Consider the following 19,298-nt stretch of genomic DNA (forward strand, 5'->3'; position numbering starts at 1 on the left):
TGACTGTACCATGTTATGCACTGAGGGGAGATAACTATAGCCAATAAGTCAACATGAACTTCAACTATTCTCCGCACCCTTTTCATTTTTCTCTTTTCTCATCCCGTCAAACGACCAGGTTAACTATCTTCCAAGGCTCAGAGGTAATTGGTCTCTGTGTTGTGGCTCCACTTTATCACTGCCTCTCTCTTGACATGTATGTTTACCACAACTATAATCTTCAAAAAGCCTGTTAACATAAGTAGCTCAGCTTTCATAAACCATAAAGTCAGCTCTGACTGATCCTCAGCACCATCCTGTTTACCACGCTGACGAGCATAAGCAGCACTCTGATCATATCTGCTGTTTGCTAGCAAAGGCTTTCTTTTTGCACACGCCTCTGTGACTCATTTCCAAACATGTTGTATTAATATTCAGGTTCGGGAGACAGGTGACAGGAGGTGACATCGTCTTGAGTGTGCAGCTTACATGACTTCACTGTGTATGTTTAACTTTTTCTCTGACAAAACAAATCAAAGGTTGGTGCTGCAGACATCCGAGTGCGCCTGGGGTACACAGTTCTTTAATGCTCTCTTTCCACCATAAAATGCAACACTGCGGGGATTTTGCTGAAGAGTGAGAATAGTCGCCTTGCCTGATGTCAGCTATATAGAGAAAAAGACACATATCCAAATCATTTCACTCCCTAATCTGCTTTGTTTCCCACATGAAAGAACTGGGCTGAGCGCAACACTCGGCTTTGTCAAATCACTTAGAAAAGACCCAACGTCCGTCAAACACATTGAGAGGTTCCAGGTCACGCCCCGGTGTTTTGGCATTAATGGGAGCAGAGTGTGTACGGGTGTGCGTGTGTCTGGAGGGGTGGGGTAATTCGATTTCCATGGTTCATTTTCTGTTTTTCTCCACTGGTGTCCTGAAACACTCCAGGTCGAGCTCCAGCACCAAGAGAACCGGAGCGATCACCAGAGGCGACAGCAGGAGGAGACACAGGAAGGAGCCTGGTCTCCAAACATCTGGCAGGGCAAGGCTTCCACGACTCGCTCAACCTCGGGAGGAAAAAAAGGCTCTCAGATCTGCAGGGATCAAAGTGTGCCCTGGGTGCCTGAGCCACCGTGGCCTCCCTCAACATATTCAAATAGGGTTTCCTGAAAGAAGTCGGAGCCACAAGCAACATAAACGAGGCAGGAAAAGGGGCGACTATGAATACCTGAAAATCTCTGTGCTCTCCACATAAAATAAGCTCATGGCGGAAGAGGAAGAGGATTTTCTTTTTGTCAGGGCATTTAAATAGAATATAACCCAACTGTCAGATATGAAATGTTATTCATGTGCCCAAGGCTAATTTACTCAGTACAGAGACCCTTCAATTAACCTAATAACAAAGAAAGTCGGTGAGTGTTTGACTTACTGCAAGAAATGATGCCAATGAGACTACAAAGTTATTGGTTGCAGGTGGTTCCCAACCTGGAGGTCAGGATCCCCCAGCGGGTCCCCAAGATAACCATCCACTTACCAATTTAAGTCCTTAAATTCTTCTAATTCTAACAAGTGAAACTATTTTCTGGTGCATGTAAATTCAGTAGTAAATTAAAATTATTTTATTTTTAGTTTAATTTTTCTTCATTCCAAAGCAGGAACCTGAATTATTGTGTCTTCAAGATAAAAACACTAATTTCTTGAAAGAACGTGTAAAAACAAGTTGATTTCTCTTAGAAGAGGTTGAAATGATCTTTGATTCTACACTGAAATGACTTTAGGTTAGATAGCTTACCAGTTATAAATCAAAAGAAAAAAAGAAATTATCATATTTTTGTAATTCCTGTGCGTCTAAATATCCTTCAAATTATACAATCTGAGCAGCTCAGAAGTCATTCCCACACTGAGGCAACAGCCCAAAAAGAGAGGTTGCAAGTACACATTGCTTCATCTTAAAACGTTGGAGATCAGTGCGCTACATTTCATGGTTCAAAAGCTCTACCTTTAATATTATAAAGCAAAGAAATCATCTAAACACTGCACATTTGAGCTGCTTTTAAGATGAGAGGGATCCTAAGTGCAAAGGAATGTGACTTTTACACATCAAATGAATCATCCTCTTCTTAGGTAGCTGGGTGTCAAACTACAAAGACATCATAAAAACAAGAAAGTCATTTGTCTCTTAGTTCAAAACTCCGTTTTAGAAAATGACTGGAAGCTCCGGTGACACAGGACAAAACATACTTTTGAGCAAAGTGCCCTCACACTGGCATTTTACTGCAACATTTCCCTCCATAATTACTCTGACATTATAAATTCATCAAACACTGCCTCCCTTCAGCAGCAGTGATGCCTGGGAGCGGGGGTCACCTGTATGCAGCATTACCGAATTAGCCGCTATCTAACCCAGACCTGCTGTGGCGTGCTGACACTAATCCCGGGCCTGCTGGAGAGCCCTGTCTGTGTTACATTATCATGTCTAATCCCCGTAATCTCTCAGCCGCGCTGCTAAACGCTATTTCACCTCCGTCTCTTACCTCATACCCCTCTAATAACATTAATGAAGGGCCGGGCTCCTATTACCCAGGCTACCCCAGTGGTGGGCTGGGTGACGGCCGTAATCGGAGGCCCCCTGCGCAGCCACCCACTCAGCCTTCCAGGCAGCGCGAATTAATGTAATTCATCGCCGGGGGCAAAAAGCAGACCAAACATATGTTCAACAAATCAGGGTTTGTGTATTTTCTTGTCACCGTTACTGTGCAGGTCTATTAGAGTCATTGATGAGATCCTTAGTGAAGGGCTCGCTGTGTGGGAGAATGAATTCTTTGAAGTGCTCTTGCCACTTCGAAAGCCCCCCCCCCCCACACACACACACTTGCCATGAGGCATTTATGATGAGCTGACCTGCGTTATTAAAATACCGAAGAAATGATCATCCATAATGCTTCTCTCTTTTTGCTGTCAACAAAGAATGGCAGCAGAGGATTGGCTGGGATGAAAGGTTGAAAGGGGCCCCGTATTAAAAATGGCACTTTATCCATTAAGGCGGGATTTCTGCTGTCTCTTTGTGTAATTACCTGCGCCCGCCCGCTCTGTGCTCGGGCTTACCTTGTTTACACTGCGCGTCTCGCAGTCTAGCTGTCTCCCTGCAAGGCTTCGTTACACTGTCTTCGGCTCTGCCTTTGTCTCTCTTGATGTCTTTCACTTGTCTGTCGAGGCTGTCGGGGCCAACCTTGAGAGGAGGAGGAAGCGTAAACACACCCAGAAGAGCAATGTCAATGAAAGCAGCAGATAAATAGACACAACTTAAAGCAAGCTCCGTAATATGTGCTTTTTTTTTAAAAAAAATTCAATTTAGGCATGTAGACACTGCATTCATTTATTTACAATTTGGCACTCATATAACTCAAACCCATTAATGTGCTTTGCAATGTTAATCAAATGCTAATGCAATTGCATATCCCCCTTTACTAGCCCTACCTCCTAGCAAACAGCACCACACTGACTTAATTGTGAGGGTAAAAAACAGCTCATACAGGCTTCCTCTCATATTTAATTTTATCTTTGAATAAAAGAGCTATAGGAAAGTATTAATCTGCTTAACATTTCTAAGTACATCCTCCAAAGGATTTTGCTTTTTTAATCTTACATATGCTCAGCAGAGTTACTGGCAAAAACTGTACATTTTCCTCATTTCATCCTTTCAACATCAAATGGTGAGCAGCAAAAATTGGATCAGACTTCAAAGACTGTGATGTGCTCCAAGTCACGGAGTGGCTCTTCTATTTCACATATTGAATCCGAGCAGGATATCAAAGTGCTACCAAAGAACCTCAGGTCTTTACTAAAAAAGGGGTCTAACATCTGTAGAAAGAGGAGCGCAAAGACAAATCACCTCAGGGAAGAGCGAGCATTTATTCTCAGCCGTGAATTTCCAGCCTTTTGATTCTCTCGTTCCCGTACCACCCTGTCTTCTCCGCTGAGATGAAGGTTGGAGCAAGAGAACTCTTTTGTCTCAAGGACTCAAAAAATTCCCAAAGAATAATCTGGGTTAAAGCTGCTTTGTAGAGGAGCAGCATTTTACAGACACAGCTAAAGCCAGACATAAGAAAATGCTCATTGATATTCTGTTACTTACATTTCCTCTATGTATGCCATCCGTATGTTCCTTGTTGCACTCAGACCTGTGAAAGTAAAAAGCATTTTTAACTGTCATAGAAAAACACATAATATTAGTATCTGTTTTCTACATACATGGAGTAAGAGCTGCGGATGAATTGTATTTGTCTCCTTGTTTAATAGCAAAAACAACTCTGATTTATGATTATGCAATTTGCAGAGAGCGAGACAGAGACATGTTTCTGTGTGGGATCACTCACTGTTGCATTATTTAAAAAAACAAACACCAAATAAGACAACATCTGCAAACACAATGCGGCATGCCAGCCGCACTCATGCTTCAAGTGTGGAAAAACAAAATCTCATCCAGTTTGGACTTGGTGATGCAACTGGAGGCTCTGTTATTTGGATGCAAACGCAGAATTCATGCGTGGCAGAGAGTAGGAATATCAAACGGGAAAAGAACAGCATGTAGGTGAGAACATAGATCTTACAGGAGAAAAATGGGCCAGATCATGTCAAAATAAATCTATATGGAGAGATTCCAACCCTGATTAAACAGAATTGTTAAGTGGAGGTTTGAAGTTTTTCTCACCAAGGAATATGATTGTAAACACGGAGAGAAAAATCCCCAGATGAGGCTCCGCTTGGTTTGAGTATACAACAAGCATAACATTTTCAGATGTGTAAATCTAGTATTTTGAGTTTGAGTCTGCAGAGAGTTGCACAGCGTTGACCAAAAGTCACCCAAGATTTGAACGAGGTTTGTTACACGCATGACTTGGTTTAAGATGAGCGCTGATAGGCAATGCAATTCGTATTCATCATTTTTTTGGAGCTCCTGCACATGAAGAAAAATCTCACAATTTCCCTCTTAGATACATTTTTAGCACGTGATCTCAAACGTAACGTTAAGGAATTTGTAATAACTGATTTGTGTGAGTTGCGGTGCAGGGAAAATCTAAGCACCGAGCTAAAAGCCGCCATCAACAGCACGTGTGCTGCTGTTCAGACGGTGGCGGCCCTCCTGCCTAGCACATATTTTCTTAATGACTGGCCTTCCCATATGCTGAGTAAACACAAAGTCGGTACATCTGGAGACCAGTGCAGCGCCCAACCCCATTTGTGGCCAGACAAGTGTGCTATCTTAGTGGAAAGATATTTATTACGTTTATAAAACTGAAAGAGGTGGTGCTTAAGGGAGGAGTTTTCTCTTCTGCTTGAAACAACAGTACATTACAGTGCATGGGGAGCCCGTCCAGCAGACATAAGAGTATGAGTGACAGGTATGTGAGAGCCCTTTCTCAATAAGCCGTCTCTCATGGCCGTCATATTTGAATAAAGACACAACAAGAATCTAACCACAGGAAGTAAATCTTTCAAAGAGAACAGACCCTGAAGGTCAAGAAGCTCACCCCGGACGCTCCTCCTTGGTGGTCTTTCCTGCAGCGACAGGGTGACTTTGGTGCCCTTGGGGCCCGTGGTACCGACGCACCCGATGGCCCCTGTAAACTGCACAGCATAAGAATTTCAGACATGCTCCTACATGGTCAGAAAAACATTTTCCTCCATCTGTCATTCATCTGAATAACATGCGTATGGTCCACTGAGGTAGTTATCAAATGTAATTGTTGCAATTAACACAATTCCCCACAAATGATCGAAGCACTAAAACAGCCTGCGAAATTAGTTTATCATCCGTATAAGGAGTGTAGTGTAGCAGTGGGGGAAAAAAACACAGTGTGATTGTTGAGACACACTGGGTTCAGATGGTTGGTAAACGGAGCCTGCTGACTTACTCCGTCGACGGGCTTTGTGTTTTTCTTGTAAAATTATATGCGCAGGAAAATAAAGCTCAAGTACATTGTTGAGCCATGGTTCTATTTTGCATGGTCTAATCTGATCGATGGTGAGCACGTCCCCCAGGCCCCGCTGAGATCTGAGAAGCCACCAGGCTCATACATTTGAAAGGCATCTGTTTATTTTCAGAATGCAAATGCGGCCCACCTCAAAGGCTATAAGCTGCAGAGAACATACAATGTGAATGTGCTGGAGTGCTCCGCCGGGGGGCTGAGGCCCCACTTATGTCAGGTTCAGGTTCTCTCTCTCCCCCCTCCCTCCCCCCCCGCCCCCCCCCCTCCTGAACCCCAGCGGCCACACACAAACACACTTCTTCTCTAAGGAGAAAGACAGCAGCGACGGAGAGGCTTTTCTAACACCAAAACCATGTTTACCCATTCTGCATCGTTATATACGAGAGCTTTAATGGAGGACATGTATACAAGGTGTGCAGGCGACTGAGATGCTCCATGTGCCAGATGAGGGCAGCCCTTAGGAGAGCCGGGGGAAACAATGCCAAATCTCCTCCCCCTTGCCCTCCTCTCTCCTGCCCCTTTTGGCACCCTTCTTGTCCTCCAGTGAGAGGCTCCAAGGAGGGGGGTTGGGTGTGTGTGTGGGGGGGGGGGAGACCCGGGAAGGTTAATGTGCCCACTTTGATCTTCGTCAAGGCACACTGAGTAAGAATTAATTTACATTTCAGATGAAAAGGTTGACAGTATAAAAAGGCATCTTGTTTCTGGTATGCGAGAGCTGTGTAATAGGCCAGGAATTTGAGAGAGGAAGTCGTGAGGAAACAGAAGGGATAAGCCCCTCTCTTGCCTTTACTGGGAAAGAGATGAAAGGAAAAAGGATCTCAGTATGCGCTGTTCTTCTGAAACATGGGGACCAAATGCTGCACAAACTTTCAAAAGCTTTCCTGTATGCATTATTAATTAATTATTACTGTTTCGCAGGCCACTCATCAAGATCAAAAAGGTGTTTCACAAAGAAGTAAGGTTTTCAGGCCTTTATCCCATTTCCTTTTGAAAACGCATTAAAAAAAAAATAGGCGTGTATTTCCGCTGGACACATGAGGAATTCCAGAGGTCTGCACTTGAATATATGAAGAACTTCAGAAGAAAAATAAAAACATTTCTTTACCTGACTGAATGCGGATTGCGGCCCGTTGCCGCTCCTTTTTTATCTGCTTGAGGTTCTGCCGAGCAACGTGGCCCCTCCAGGCTAGGGGAAGAGAAAGAGGCAGTGTGTTTGTGTGTGTGTGTGTGTGTGTGTGTGTGTGTGTGTGTGTGTGTGTGTGTGTGCACGGGCTTGCTGACCTGCCTCTGTGAAACAAAATAGACTGCACATACTACACAAGATCCCACTTCAAAACACTGCTAAACCAGGTGGCAGAGGGATGGATCCCTTTGAACTCTCTGAGGTCTTATTGTCTGCTCTGAAGCATTGCTCTTAACCTTTCTAGGTCAAGCTGTGGTTATCAAACTCATCTTTTTTTATGGAGACTCACCGGCACATAATAGACCAGAGGTCATTAAGAAACCAGCGGTAAGATTCACATTAAATTTGCACCTGTTTCAGCATAACAGGATAAAAGAATACATCAGGATTTTCACACACATTTGCATTTTTTTTCTTATTTAAGTTTGAACAATTCTTTTCATCCGTTTACTGTTTAATTAATACCAGTGTACCTGACTGGATGATGATGGCCCCGCGGTTTCTCTTCTGCTTCTGCTTTCGGTAACGTCTGGCGCCGAGCCAGCCTTTAGTGTATGCTTGCATCACCACCACTCGAGCTATCACCTCCCTCAGCAGCAGGTTCAGCTGCTCCACATGGTAGTACCTCAGAAAAACCTGACCAGACGTTTAGATTAGAACCAGTATCTCAGTCGAGATCTCTGTACTGCTATTTCTATACATGTTTTTTGTTACATTTTATTACTGATTATAGGTGAAAATGTATGATACGATCACTGATTTCTTTATTGTTTTAATTTTTGGTGTAATAATCACATTACCTTTGTCTTCCCGAGCACACAGGCTTCCAGTTTGGCCCGCTCCAGTATTGCAACAACGTTCTCTTTGTTGGTCTTAGGCATCTGGTGAGCCCGAAACGCCAGGTAGTAATATCTACGAGAGCAGGCACAGGGCAGAACAGTTAAATATTTGATCTAATGTATTTATAGCACTTCAAGAGCAGAGTCGAGTTGGAGCCAATATGATGTAAAGAAGATTTTGTGGTCAGAAAATGGAAGCATAACAAAAGAAAATCACCAAAGATAATAATACTATTTGAGGGTTAATTTGGTTGTTCTCGATCAAAGAAATTCTTGGTCGACTAACAATTTCAACTAATCGTTTAAATAAAGTTTCTCCACAAATAATCACAGAAAACATCACTTTAAATATTGTGTTTTACCAGAGATGTGTTCATAAGTTTCATATAAATAATAAGGCAGCCCTTGTGGTAATGTTATATTATTTTTTGCCTTTTTGGTGGAAATTGATCCGTAAAACACCAAGACGCTGTGTTGAGAAAAATGGAGCACATTGTTAAAAAGAACAGCTAGTCATCAGTATCAATGATGGATTACTGCTTGTTGTCAATAAAATACAGTTTTACTCGACCTCCAAAAGTCAATCTACAAATATTTTGGACACACAGTCGATCACATATCTGACTACAAACATGGAGCTCCTCTTCACTAAATGCCAACATTTGAAAGTAATTTAATTGTTCAAGAAGAGAGACTAGAAATCTCCGCATCTTTTTTTCCACACAGCTACTATAAGCATCATCGTATCGAGGAAAACTGCCTGCTCAGTCAGAGCAGAAAAATGAGTCCGACTGAGACATGAGTCTTCAACAGAGGCTCTTTGTTGGAGCTTTGTTTGAACGGATCCTCGTCTCTCATTTCAGTGGCCACAGAAGATGCCCATCAGCCCGGGCCGATCAGTGTTCATCAGCTCGACTGCATGTTTATCGCTCATGTTGTCCGGATCCGTCCGCTGATCCTCTTGTTGTAGTTTACAAAATACCAGTATGGGACAAAGTGACGCTAACTGTTTGCTCAGAGACATTGAGGCTCCAAAACGACTGGTTCAGTTCTCGTGTTCTGCCGTTGGTCAAAAAGAAGAAGAACAACAAGAAGAAAAACTTCTTTGAACTCCCCTCCCCGGCTCAGTCTACAGCCTTTCATTCTAATTCCTGTTGATACCTGTTATTTCTTTGATGGTAAATACAAAGCACTGCTTGGCAACATCAGACGAGCCTTTGATATGAGAGCACAAATTTAAATCAGTTTTCAGTAAAGGTGCAGTTTAGCAGTTCAGGTCTGTCTGTATGATTTTTAGCCTGGCTCAGGTGGGATCATATGGATTCAATAGCAAGGTTAAAATCTAGTCTGAAGTGGTAATACACCCTCTCATTCACACACACTTAGTGCACAGGTTAGGTTTTTGATGATTTTCCAATAGTCAAACACTATTTAAAAATTGGACCAAAACTAGGACATGCAAGAAAAAAAACATGCGGTCAATCAAAGTTTTAGGTCACCAAAACGAAGCATAATTTTGAAAGCTTCCCTAAAGCAGTGAGACTAACCAGCCATCTCAAACTTGTTCTCCCTACAGGCCACAAGCCCGAGTTAATTACATTTATATCAAGTCTTCACATTAGGAATATTTTTCAAAGGAAAATTGATGAAACATAAGTTCCCTTGCATTTTGTAACAGTGTATTTTTTTTCCTTCACAGGGCTGAGGTTTAGGTATTCACTCTTTTAAATGCGGGGTTGGACATTTGAACAGGAGTGCGTATCTCTTTTCAACAGTTATTTTATCCTGTCCCACATTTTGAAAAACAAAAACAACACCCTTACGTAAAGTCCCCCTAATGATGAAATCCTGTTTTAATTGTGTTCTAATGTAATACCAATGGGACACTAGACACAGACTACAGTTGAGCTTTTCCAGTACACCGAGTTAAAGAACATACTCTTTATGAATAGTGAAAGGAGATCCAATAAAATGCATCACCCCTTATAATCACAGTTCCTCCCTGTTTGAATTTCATCCATATTTCCCAGACTGGAGTATCCACCCAGTTAAAAGAGCTGTAGGATTTTGTCTTGCACTATCACTAATGACTGCCAATTAGTCAGCCTCTTGCTCTGCTTAACTTGTACCCCTACCTAATTAACGAACCCGTGTTTCTGTGTGATGCGGAGCACGGCTCACTTGTTCTGCACTATCTCTGGGGTTATGTCGGCGCTCCACGTGTGCATGCATGCTGCAGAGTGTAGGTGCTGCCTGTCTTGACGCCGCTCTTACCTGTTGACAAACTCTTCAAAGAGGATGCGGTGGGAGTAGCCTTGCCGACGGATGTTCACCGTCTCCAGGATCCCGGTGTAGCGCAGCTGCACCATCACACGCTCCTTGCTGAAGCGCAGCGCCTGCCTGTCATCGTTGGGTTTGATGCAGCGCACAAAGTGTGGCTGACCCACCACCATCTTAGACAGCAAGTCCATCAGGGAGTACTGCAGACATACAATGAGAAAGGCTAAACAAGGCAGGAACAAAAGAACAGTTATCATAAGAATGAACATTATCACAGTGAGTGAGTTCAATTATAAAGATTTGCTCTTCAAGAATCCACATTTTTCAGATACAGATGCTGAAAACAGAATACAAGCTGGATAGTAATTTGCAGTAATAATCAGTCCCAAACAGGATCTGGCAGACATTTTCTGTCAATATTAATAAATAAATAGGTTAAAGTAAGTCTAATTTGAATGAACCGCTAACAAGATAGGTTACAACTTGGAAATGTGTTATAAAGCTTGTTACAGGCTCTGCCAAACTTCAAAAGGTCACAACCTGTTTGTGAATTCTTATAGAGACATATGATTTAACCAACCTCAATGGAGTTAAGCTAGTATATTATATAGCAATGTCATTTTGTCGTCATTAAAAGGAGTTCTGTGCTCTTTTCTATTGATGTCACGATAACGAAGAAATTTAGTAGTCGATACCAATACCAGTGAAATTCCACAGTTCTCTGTACTGATCAGTATCACGGTAAAAATAATAAAAAAGCTATAGCTTTGAGCTAGTGATAGGAAGTCGTAACTTCCTCTCTAATATCTATTTTAAATTGCTGTGAACACATCTCTCCTTCAAACAAATGTATTTATTCCGGTTTCTTGGCCAAAAATTACAAGATTTTATTTGAACACAGATTATAATTTACTTTCGCCTCTCACTGAACTTTTTTCACCATGAAACTCAATGCAATCTTTTTTCCTTTATTTCAAAAGTTCAAAAGTTCTTTCTGAAAAATTTTGAAACTGGATGTTTGGGTCAACAAAGAGTTCGTAACGTCAACACACTTTTGGTTGTTGTCAAGACAGTTAAGCAGCACAGAAGAGAAAACACCTACACGGAAATAGGAGGCTACAGTCTGTCTCCTCATGTTGGTGGTTTCTTCTGGGTGACGCATCATCTCCATGGTGTCCACCTGAACACAGACATTCACAATGAGCACAACCGCATCTATAAGCAGGCCAGACTCAGGCCAACAGCGTCACTGCAAAAAGCAGCAGATTCAAATGAGATGCCGTTTGTTTGCAACCTGACTTCCTCGGCAGGCCCTGTAGAGATAAAGGTATTATTACAGCAGGTCTCCTTCCTCTCAATGGGCCAGTTGGGAATACACAGCTGTACTAACTGTGCCGTCTGTATACGATAGCCCCATAAACACTTAAAGCTAACAATCTAGAGAATAATTCTGCACTGCTGTGGGGCATGGGAAAATTGCGGAGCATTCTGAGTAATGAGACCAGCCGTCACCAAGCAGACAGTCATCCCTACGACGGATTAACGAGGACACAATATAAGCTTTTTAATGGCCTTCGCAGTTCATGGCTTCATCAAAATTAATGATGCAATGGATATTTTATGGTAAGTCTACGTAGCAAAGTGCATATCTTAATTCTTTATTCCACCGTAGTGCAGAGAAAGAAAGGTACGTCAAACGTAAACTGAGTTACATGGAAAGAGGAGTCGGATGCCTGACACTTTGCTTTTTTGAAAGGAGATCACACAGAAGTACAAACGGTTATCGTACTTCCACTAGGCTAACAACCGTCTCACGGCTTTAATCTGGTCGCACTGGTAACTTCCTGTAAGTATCAGCTTCTGTCAACTTTCCCCCAACTCTGATTGAGAGCATGACGGCGGCATACATATTACATCAATCACAGTGATTTGTTAAAAGAAGCCATTTCTTGTTCAAGAATAACCGAGAAGGTACTCAGGCAAAGTTCAAGAAAGTTTCTCCAGTTATTTTGGCCTGTGTTTGTGTCCCACATTAAGTATTTCTATAATCTGAAAAGACACATCACGGAGCATTTGTTTACATCGATAATGCAGAATTGTGGCTGCGTGAAAAAAATTTACATTTTCCGAAGCCGCACACAATTGAAAGACAGTGAAAACATCGTTAAAAGTGTGAATTTGGATTACAGTGATGATCAGTGGATATTTAGAAACATATTTTGATCTGGACTCATTTACTGTTTCAACATAAGTCTTACCTTCAATAGGTATTTGGGAGACTTTGAGTACGGCACATGTTGGAAATAAAGGAAGAGAGAAGTGGAAAGACAAGAAGCTGAAATTCACCTTTAAAAGGGTTGAATTCACAATGTGAATTCTTTTTATTCCTTTTTTTAAACAGAGAACAACCACAAATAATCCCACAATGGACAAAGATATTTTAATTTTCATACCTTTCAGACAATATGATTTACCAAATGCGTCCAATTAAACAAAGTTAAATCGACACAATGAAATGAAACGGATGATGTGTGAGTCCAAGAGTGAGAAAGGTTGAAAGTCCCTGCTATCAAGAAACATTTTGGCTGTAACTTTTTGGTGCTAAAACTCATTGTAGTGTGTGTGTGACTCCATAAAAAGGCTCTGGAAGAAACTCTGCATTTAGAGCATCACTATAAACACGATTAATAAACATTTTCAGTGTGCTTCTTAATAAGCCTTAGAGTTGCTACATGCATTTGCTGTGTAATATTAGACTCATGAAGCTTTCTCTTATCGAAGTATGTTGCTGCAGTTATTCCAGTTGATTTTAGAAGACCAACAGTCCCCCCCCCCCCCCCCCCCCCCCCCCCCCCCCAAATACTTTAGTGCCCATTAACAACGAAACAACAATAGTTGATGAGTTTGAAAACTACTTTCATGCCGTAGACACCGATTGCCAGATGGCGATGCTGCATCACCACAAGCAAGACAGCAAACATAACAGGGTATTCAATTAATGTGGCTATGCTTCACGGCGCAGGTTTTACTGGGTTTCTTATGGCGCAGTGCCTGTGAGCAACAAATAAAAAAACATTATGTTCTCAGATGGGATGATTTGTGCTACGGGAGCTCACCTTGGTGCGTCCTGAACCGAGCTGCGGTGGCAGAGATCTGGAGGCAGCAGTGACCCTGGCTCTGGACGTTGCCAGATTTCCTGTTCAGAAACCAAACCATGAAAATGATGAGCAGTCGCGTGCGGCCTTATTTAAAGCTGAGAAACAGTTTGAACAGCTGTGTGAAATACAGGGAATCAATGATTATTTAGAGTGAACTTTGGGATGATATTATCATTTTTTTTAAGATAAGAGGAAAACAAAGTGAACAGCCACACTACTATGTTAACAGTTGTGTTCATACTGACGCACAATATAGAAGAGAGTTCAGAGGGAGCCTAAATCTCAGCTGAATCCCATGGACTCAGGAGTGCAGCTGCGTGCACAGCAGTCCAACAGCCCCACACATAGTGGAAAGGATATGAACATAGCATATGCAAGACAGTCTGAACATTTCAAAGTTTCTGCACAAGATGTCCAAATGTTTTCTCTGGCTATATCTTCAGAGGCTAAACTGTGATTAATAGCAGTGAAAGAAGCCTTTGAAGCAGGATTGGTGACATCAAAGTCCTAATCCATGGGTGGCAGGATTTTTATAATGAGTGGGAAGTATCTTAACACATTTCAAAGGGTTTACTCCATGAATAAACAATAGCTGCACAGATGTGCCACACACACCTTTAGAAAAATACGTCTGCAGACACAGGAGGCAGCATTACCCAAGCAGCCGTGTATGGCAAGGAGGAAAACCTTTGTAAGTTTTTTAAGATAAAGCTGAAGTGACAGGCCAACAATTGTTCTAGATTTTCTACCGCACACAGACGAACTCCTAAAATGCAAATACGTAGTCAGCTCCTGCAATATGATTTCAAGACTCGCGTCAGTTGTTGAGGAAAGGGTCTGACAAGGAGCCAAAAACTTAAACACTGGATCAGCGCCTGCCTTTCTCAGATGCCTGCAATACCAAGTGTGTATTAGAAGCATCAATCAAGCACTGAGGAGATCAAAATCAATTTATGAAGGATTAATTAACAGCCAGACCACTTCTAACTTTAGACAAAGAACGTCCTACGTGTGCCAAAGGTTTTAAAGTGATCCAAAGCAATGTGGTGTCTCATGGGCCCGACACGTACGTGCGCACACACACAACACACACACACCCCCACACAACACACACACACACACACACACACACACACACACACACACACACACACACACACATATACGCACGCACACACAGCTGTAGTCAAAACAAGCCAAAACATATGATGTGAGAGAACTTCAAAAGGACTCTAACAGTCTTTTAAGCTAGTGATGATACTGCTTTTAGCATTTGACAGTTATCTGCTAATTTTTATTTATTTATCTACTCATTTATTCTGCCATTCATACATTTTGCATTTGGTAAACAAAACTAAATACAAGATATTCTGTCACATTAAAATATGCACTTTTATGTTTGTTAATAATGTGCTTGAAAGAGTATCCACAGGTTCAGAATTTCAACCTAAAAATAGAAGAAAGGAAAGTGTAAAATATGATAACATGGAAATAGGAGCAGTTAATTGCTCATTATGAACACATGTTTGTGAGAGGGCCTTGTGTTTAGGATCACAGGGACAGATTTTACATCCTCGAACGCCCCTTCGGCACAATCAACAAAAAAACACACGCACAAAAAAAAGTATGATCTTTGAGAACAGGAGCTGTTAAACTGTGTCGGGTATATTACCAGCACACAGGCAGGCAGGGCCCCGCTCCAATTAGCCCAGAGTAAAGCTGGATGGATTAATTGGAGTGGGTCTTGTGCAAATGAAGTGCGCTCTCCCCTCTCCCCATTAGTGCTGCTGGGCCAGATCATCTGAGCACATTTGTCATGATGAATTAGCGGCTGCGAGTGGAACGAGCTCATGGAGTGTCACTGTGCTTTCACGCCTCTCACTTCCATGACACCATCAAGGGGAGATGAAGGGGCTGCGCCGCGATGAGAGAAACTATGACAGTTGTACCTAAGCCTTGCAAATGGACACTCGCTGCTTTCTTCATGTATTCCTTGGCGGGTTGTATTAATTCATTCTTCTGGCGGGTTTCATACCCCCTCCTGACTAGATGATTAGAGCATGGGTTAATAGTCAGCATCCTCAAAGATTTCCGTCTCTTGAGACATGAAACCAAGGGAACACCTGTGATGTCCGGCCTGAAAGAAGACCTTCTAATTTAGATACAGTGGGGAACTTGTCTAATGATGTGAATTATAATTATTCAAACACAGAGACGAGCAAGAAAAGGGAAGACTTGTTCTTTGACAGTGGTTTCAGTTAAAAAAAAAAGAAGGCCACATATGTTTTTAGTTCCAGCTTGAGGCAGTTTTAAATTGTGTCAGCGCTCTTAAATAGATATGATGATAATAAAATCATAGAGAAGAAGAGTTTTAGATAAAAGCTTAATAATTACAAGAGGAGCAGGTGAGGGGAATATTTCCCATCAGGTCATTCAGTCTTGAGAAACAGGCGGCGGAGGAGCGTCCCACTGATCGTTTCTGCTTCACGCATGTTGCTCTTGGCATGGACTTCCAGGACAAACAGAGTGAGGCAGAGCAGTGTGTGAGGAGGGGGGGGGGGGAGAAAAAGAAAAAGCCTTCCTTGGCATCTGTGCGTTCACTTTGAAAATTAAGCCCAGCAAGAATCCTGCAGCAAAAAAAAAAAAAAAACTCAAGCTGGCAGTTGTATTGGGGTTCTATTGACAAGAATAGTCAATGTGCTTGGGATTAAAAAGCAATCCCGCGTTCAATATGACACCACCCTACACGCTTTTATGAGTGCCAGTGTGCGTCTTGTACTTCAGAAGCTGTGGATCGAGCTGTCGACACGGGGGACAATCAAAGTTGTAAGAGAGAGCAGCCTTCCTGAGCTGAGTGAGCAGAGGCTTGCTAGCTATCTCCGCCGCTCTCCCGCTCTCTTTTTGAAAACATGTGATCTAGAAACTCAACTCAGCAACCAAGCAAATGAGATTAAAGCACCCATAACCCCCGCCGCCCTCCCCACCCTCCATAACCACCACCGTTTATGCCTAGAGATGGCTCCGGGGGCTGTTGATTTAAATGCCATCCACTACTGTCAGAGCAGATCAATCATAAAAAGCATGGTGTAATTGGCTTTTAGTGACACAACACAGTGTTGCATTTATCAAAGGATGTTGTACCATGTGACTTAGGAAAACGGGTTCCTCGCTATTGAAGTGCAGGGCTGTCAAAAACCCCACTGCTGACTCAAAACATTCCCCAATTCCACGATTAGGGGAGAAATTGAACAAAAGTACTACTTGGTGAGTGTTTCTTTTGGTAGCGGGAGTGTGTGGAAGTCTAGTGAAAGACTGTGGTGTCTGCCCACTGGGATGAAAAGGGCTTCTACTGGGAGAGAACAAAGAGCCAAATGTGTCATATCGCTGGGAGAGGCCTGTCATTGCTACACAGGAGGATCTCCTAACATGAAGGGAGACAGACGGAGATGCAGAGGACGGCAGAACTGCAGCTGTGGCTTCATGTGAAGACGTAAAAGCAATGTAAATTGTTCAATATAGATGATGGACTTGAACTTATAACCCCTGATATCTCAGAGGAGAATATTGTGGAGCTTGTTTTGTTCCCCAGTGTTCCCATTGTAAAATATGAGCCAGAAATCTTGTCACTCCTGACCTGAGATTGTGGACAACCATTATTGTCAAATTCGGCCTTGGACAAAATAAATTTAAAGGATCTTTTACTAAAAGTAGAAATACCACAATATAAAAATACGTTACACGTTTGCAAGTAAAAGTACTGCATCTCAAATATTTAGCATTAGCCGCAAAATGGCAGTGTTACGTCATCTTAATTTATTATTATTACCGATGCACTAAAATACAAACACCTCAAAAACTACAGTAGTTGAGTGAACGTACCCCTGCATGCAAATAGTAAAGCCACATACATTCACAATATTCAGCTTTCCCCTTAATGAGAGAGAGTGAGAATGAGAAGAGACAGATTTAAGTCATGGTTGTCTGCACACAGATTAACTGTAAAAAAAAAAAAAAGAAACGTAAATTCGTAACATCTCAACGAGCATAATTCTGCCTCATCTTAAATTAGGAGAACTACTATATTCCAGGTGTAAAATCTTTGATGCTCCATGCAAATCAGACTTAGTCAAATACATCAGCATCTACAGCTTGGAAGTTTAATCACATACATTTTTCAAACGCTCAGCTGGCCTGCATACAATTCAAACAAATTGCACTAGTGAAGTGCAGGTCTTGCTCAAACAGTACCAGTTCATTTTTCTTTCTACGTATAGCATACATTATAAAGTGTTAAAACCCTGGCAAACATAAAATATTACACTCCACTCTGCACATCCTCCATTTTCATCGTACTCTGACAAAGGACTGGCAGTCTTGAGTTGCTGTGTGTGTGTGTCCGTGTATGTGTCTGTGTGCGCAGATGTGCCAGGCCGCCCTGTGGCTACACACACACACCCACCAACAGAGACCCACACTGTGACCGCAGGCTGCCCAGGCACCGGTAGGCCCTACTGAGCCCAGCCAATTCAAACACTGTGATCCCCCTGATCTGGGAAAAGGCCCTGGCTCCGATGAATTTGTCCATGCAAATACATCCCATTTCCTCTGACAAAACACCACCACATGTCCAAGCCTCAAGGACCCACATTCTGCAGGGCTCAAGTGGCCTGGGAGCTTTTCACTTTCTGGGGCCCTCTTAGTTTCCTACTGTTCTCCAAACATGAACTGCATCGATACTCAGGCCATCACATTCTCAATCTGCTGTGTGGAATGAATGAGAAGTGTACTGAAATATTGCATAAATGTGGAATGTTTAAACTTGTTTAACATAGAGAGAGATTATGTGGTTTAGAGGAATTGTTCCTGTGTTACTGGAAGGTTTGATATGCGTGCAAGCAGAAACATGAACATTCTCTGCATGTTAGTAGTGTGTAGTTTGACATCCCAGATCTGTTATTTTACTTCTATCCCAGTGTCAGGCTGCAGGTCTGCGAGGGTGTCCCCTAGTGGTGACACTGTGAGGATGTGACCCAGAGTGTGAAACCACCCTGGTGTAAAACAGATTTCCATCAGATCCCCCAGATAATGGTAATTTCACAGATTAACAGTGAATCTATAATGTGAAGTAAAATGCAAATTAAATCCCCCCGCAAATTCTACCCTGAAGAATAGATTTATAATTTTCTCATGCTATACTGTATCTCACTTTAAACAGCGCTCCATCTTTTCCAGAATGATAAGCCGGAGTAGAGCGGTTCATAGCTTTTATCTAATGAGATGATCTGCAGTTTCACAAACTGCAATAAGAAAATTGGACCTCCAACTCCAAAGAAATAACTGCGAGCATATTGCAGCCATACTGCCTTTACATGCACATGTAAAAGAATAGAATTACTATGTGTGCTATAGAGCTTTTGGGGATAAAAAGGCTCAAACTGCCCAACACAGTTTATTCCTGCAACAAATCATCACATTAACTTGATTCAGACTGAATGACAGGACAGAGCAAGTGCAGAGGAACAAAAAGGAAATAAAGAAGCTTTTAGATCTAACTGACACTATGTTAGCAGCAGTAAACATTATGGCACATCTTAGTATCTATTCACTGCCTTTGTGCACTGAAATGAAGTGTGCACTAAATTTGTTTTTATAGGGTGTACTCCTCTGAAGCCGTTAATTGCAGAAAGGAAGTGGCTGAAGGCTCCCTTGTGCACAACCTGCAATTGAAGTTTACAGACACATCACACAGATTTCTACTGAAGTCTCAGCTAAGGTGCCTTTTGTAAATTGAAGCTTCTTTTAATGCCACTGGGACTGAAAGCAGGCATTTACAGGTCGCTAAAAAGGAAGTGAATCACATAATGTGGCT

At 42.2% G+C, this 19,298-nt stretch overlaps 1 protein-coding gene across 1 annotated transcript in view; it reads right to left on the reverse strand.

Annotated features, from left to right (window-relative positions):
• myo3b (myosin IIIB) overlaps nucleotides 1–19,298 on the reverse strand; it is a 54,203-nt gene that overhangs the window by 13,170 nt on the left and 21,735 nt on the right. The window contains exons 23-31 of the mRNA XM_079170681.1: nucleotides 13,388–13,467; nucleotides 12,530–12,550; nucleotides 11,374–11,451; nucleotides 10,266–10,471; nucleotides 7,953–8,064; nucleotides 7,626–7,788; nucleotides 7,075–7,155; nucleotides 5,511–5,607; nucleotides 3,085–3,281 (exon numbers count right to left, since the gene is read on the reverse strand). Coding sequence (XP_079026807.1) covers nucleotides 3,085–3,281; nucleotides 5,511–5,607; nucleotides 7,075–7,155; nucleotides 7,626–7,788; nucleotides 7,953–8,064; nucleotides 10,266–10,471; nucleotides 11,374–11,451; nucleotides 12,530–12,550; nucleotides 13,388–13,467 — 1,035 coding nt within the window. The remainder of the gene's footprint in view (nucleotides 1–3,084; nucleotides 3,282–5,510; nucleotides 5,608–7,074; nucleotides 7,156–7,625; nucleotides 7,789–7,952; nucleotides 8,065–10,265; nucleotides 10,472–11,373; nucleotides 11,452–12,529; nucleotides 12,551–13,387; nucleotides 13,468–19,298) is intronic.

Source organism: Pholis gunnellus (assembly GCF_910591455.1).
Source record: "Pholis gunnellus genome assembly, chromosome: 12".
Lineage (NCBI taxonomy): Eukaryota > Metazoa > Chordata > Actinopteri > Perciformes > Pholidae > Pholis > Pholis gunnellus.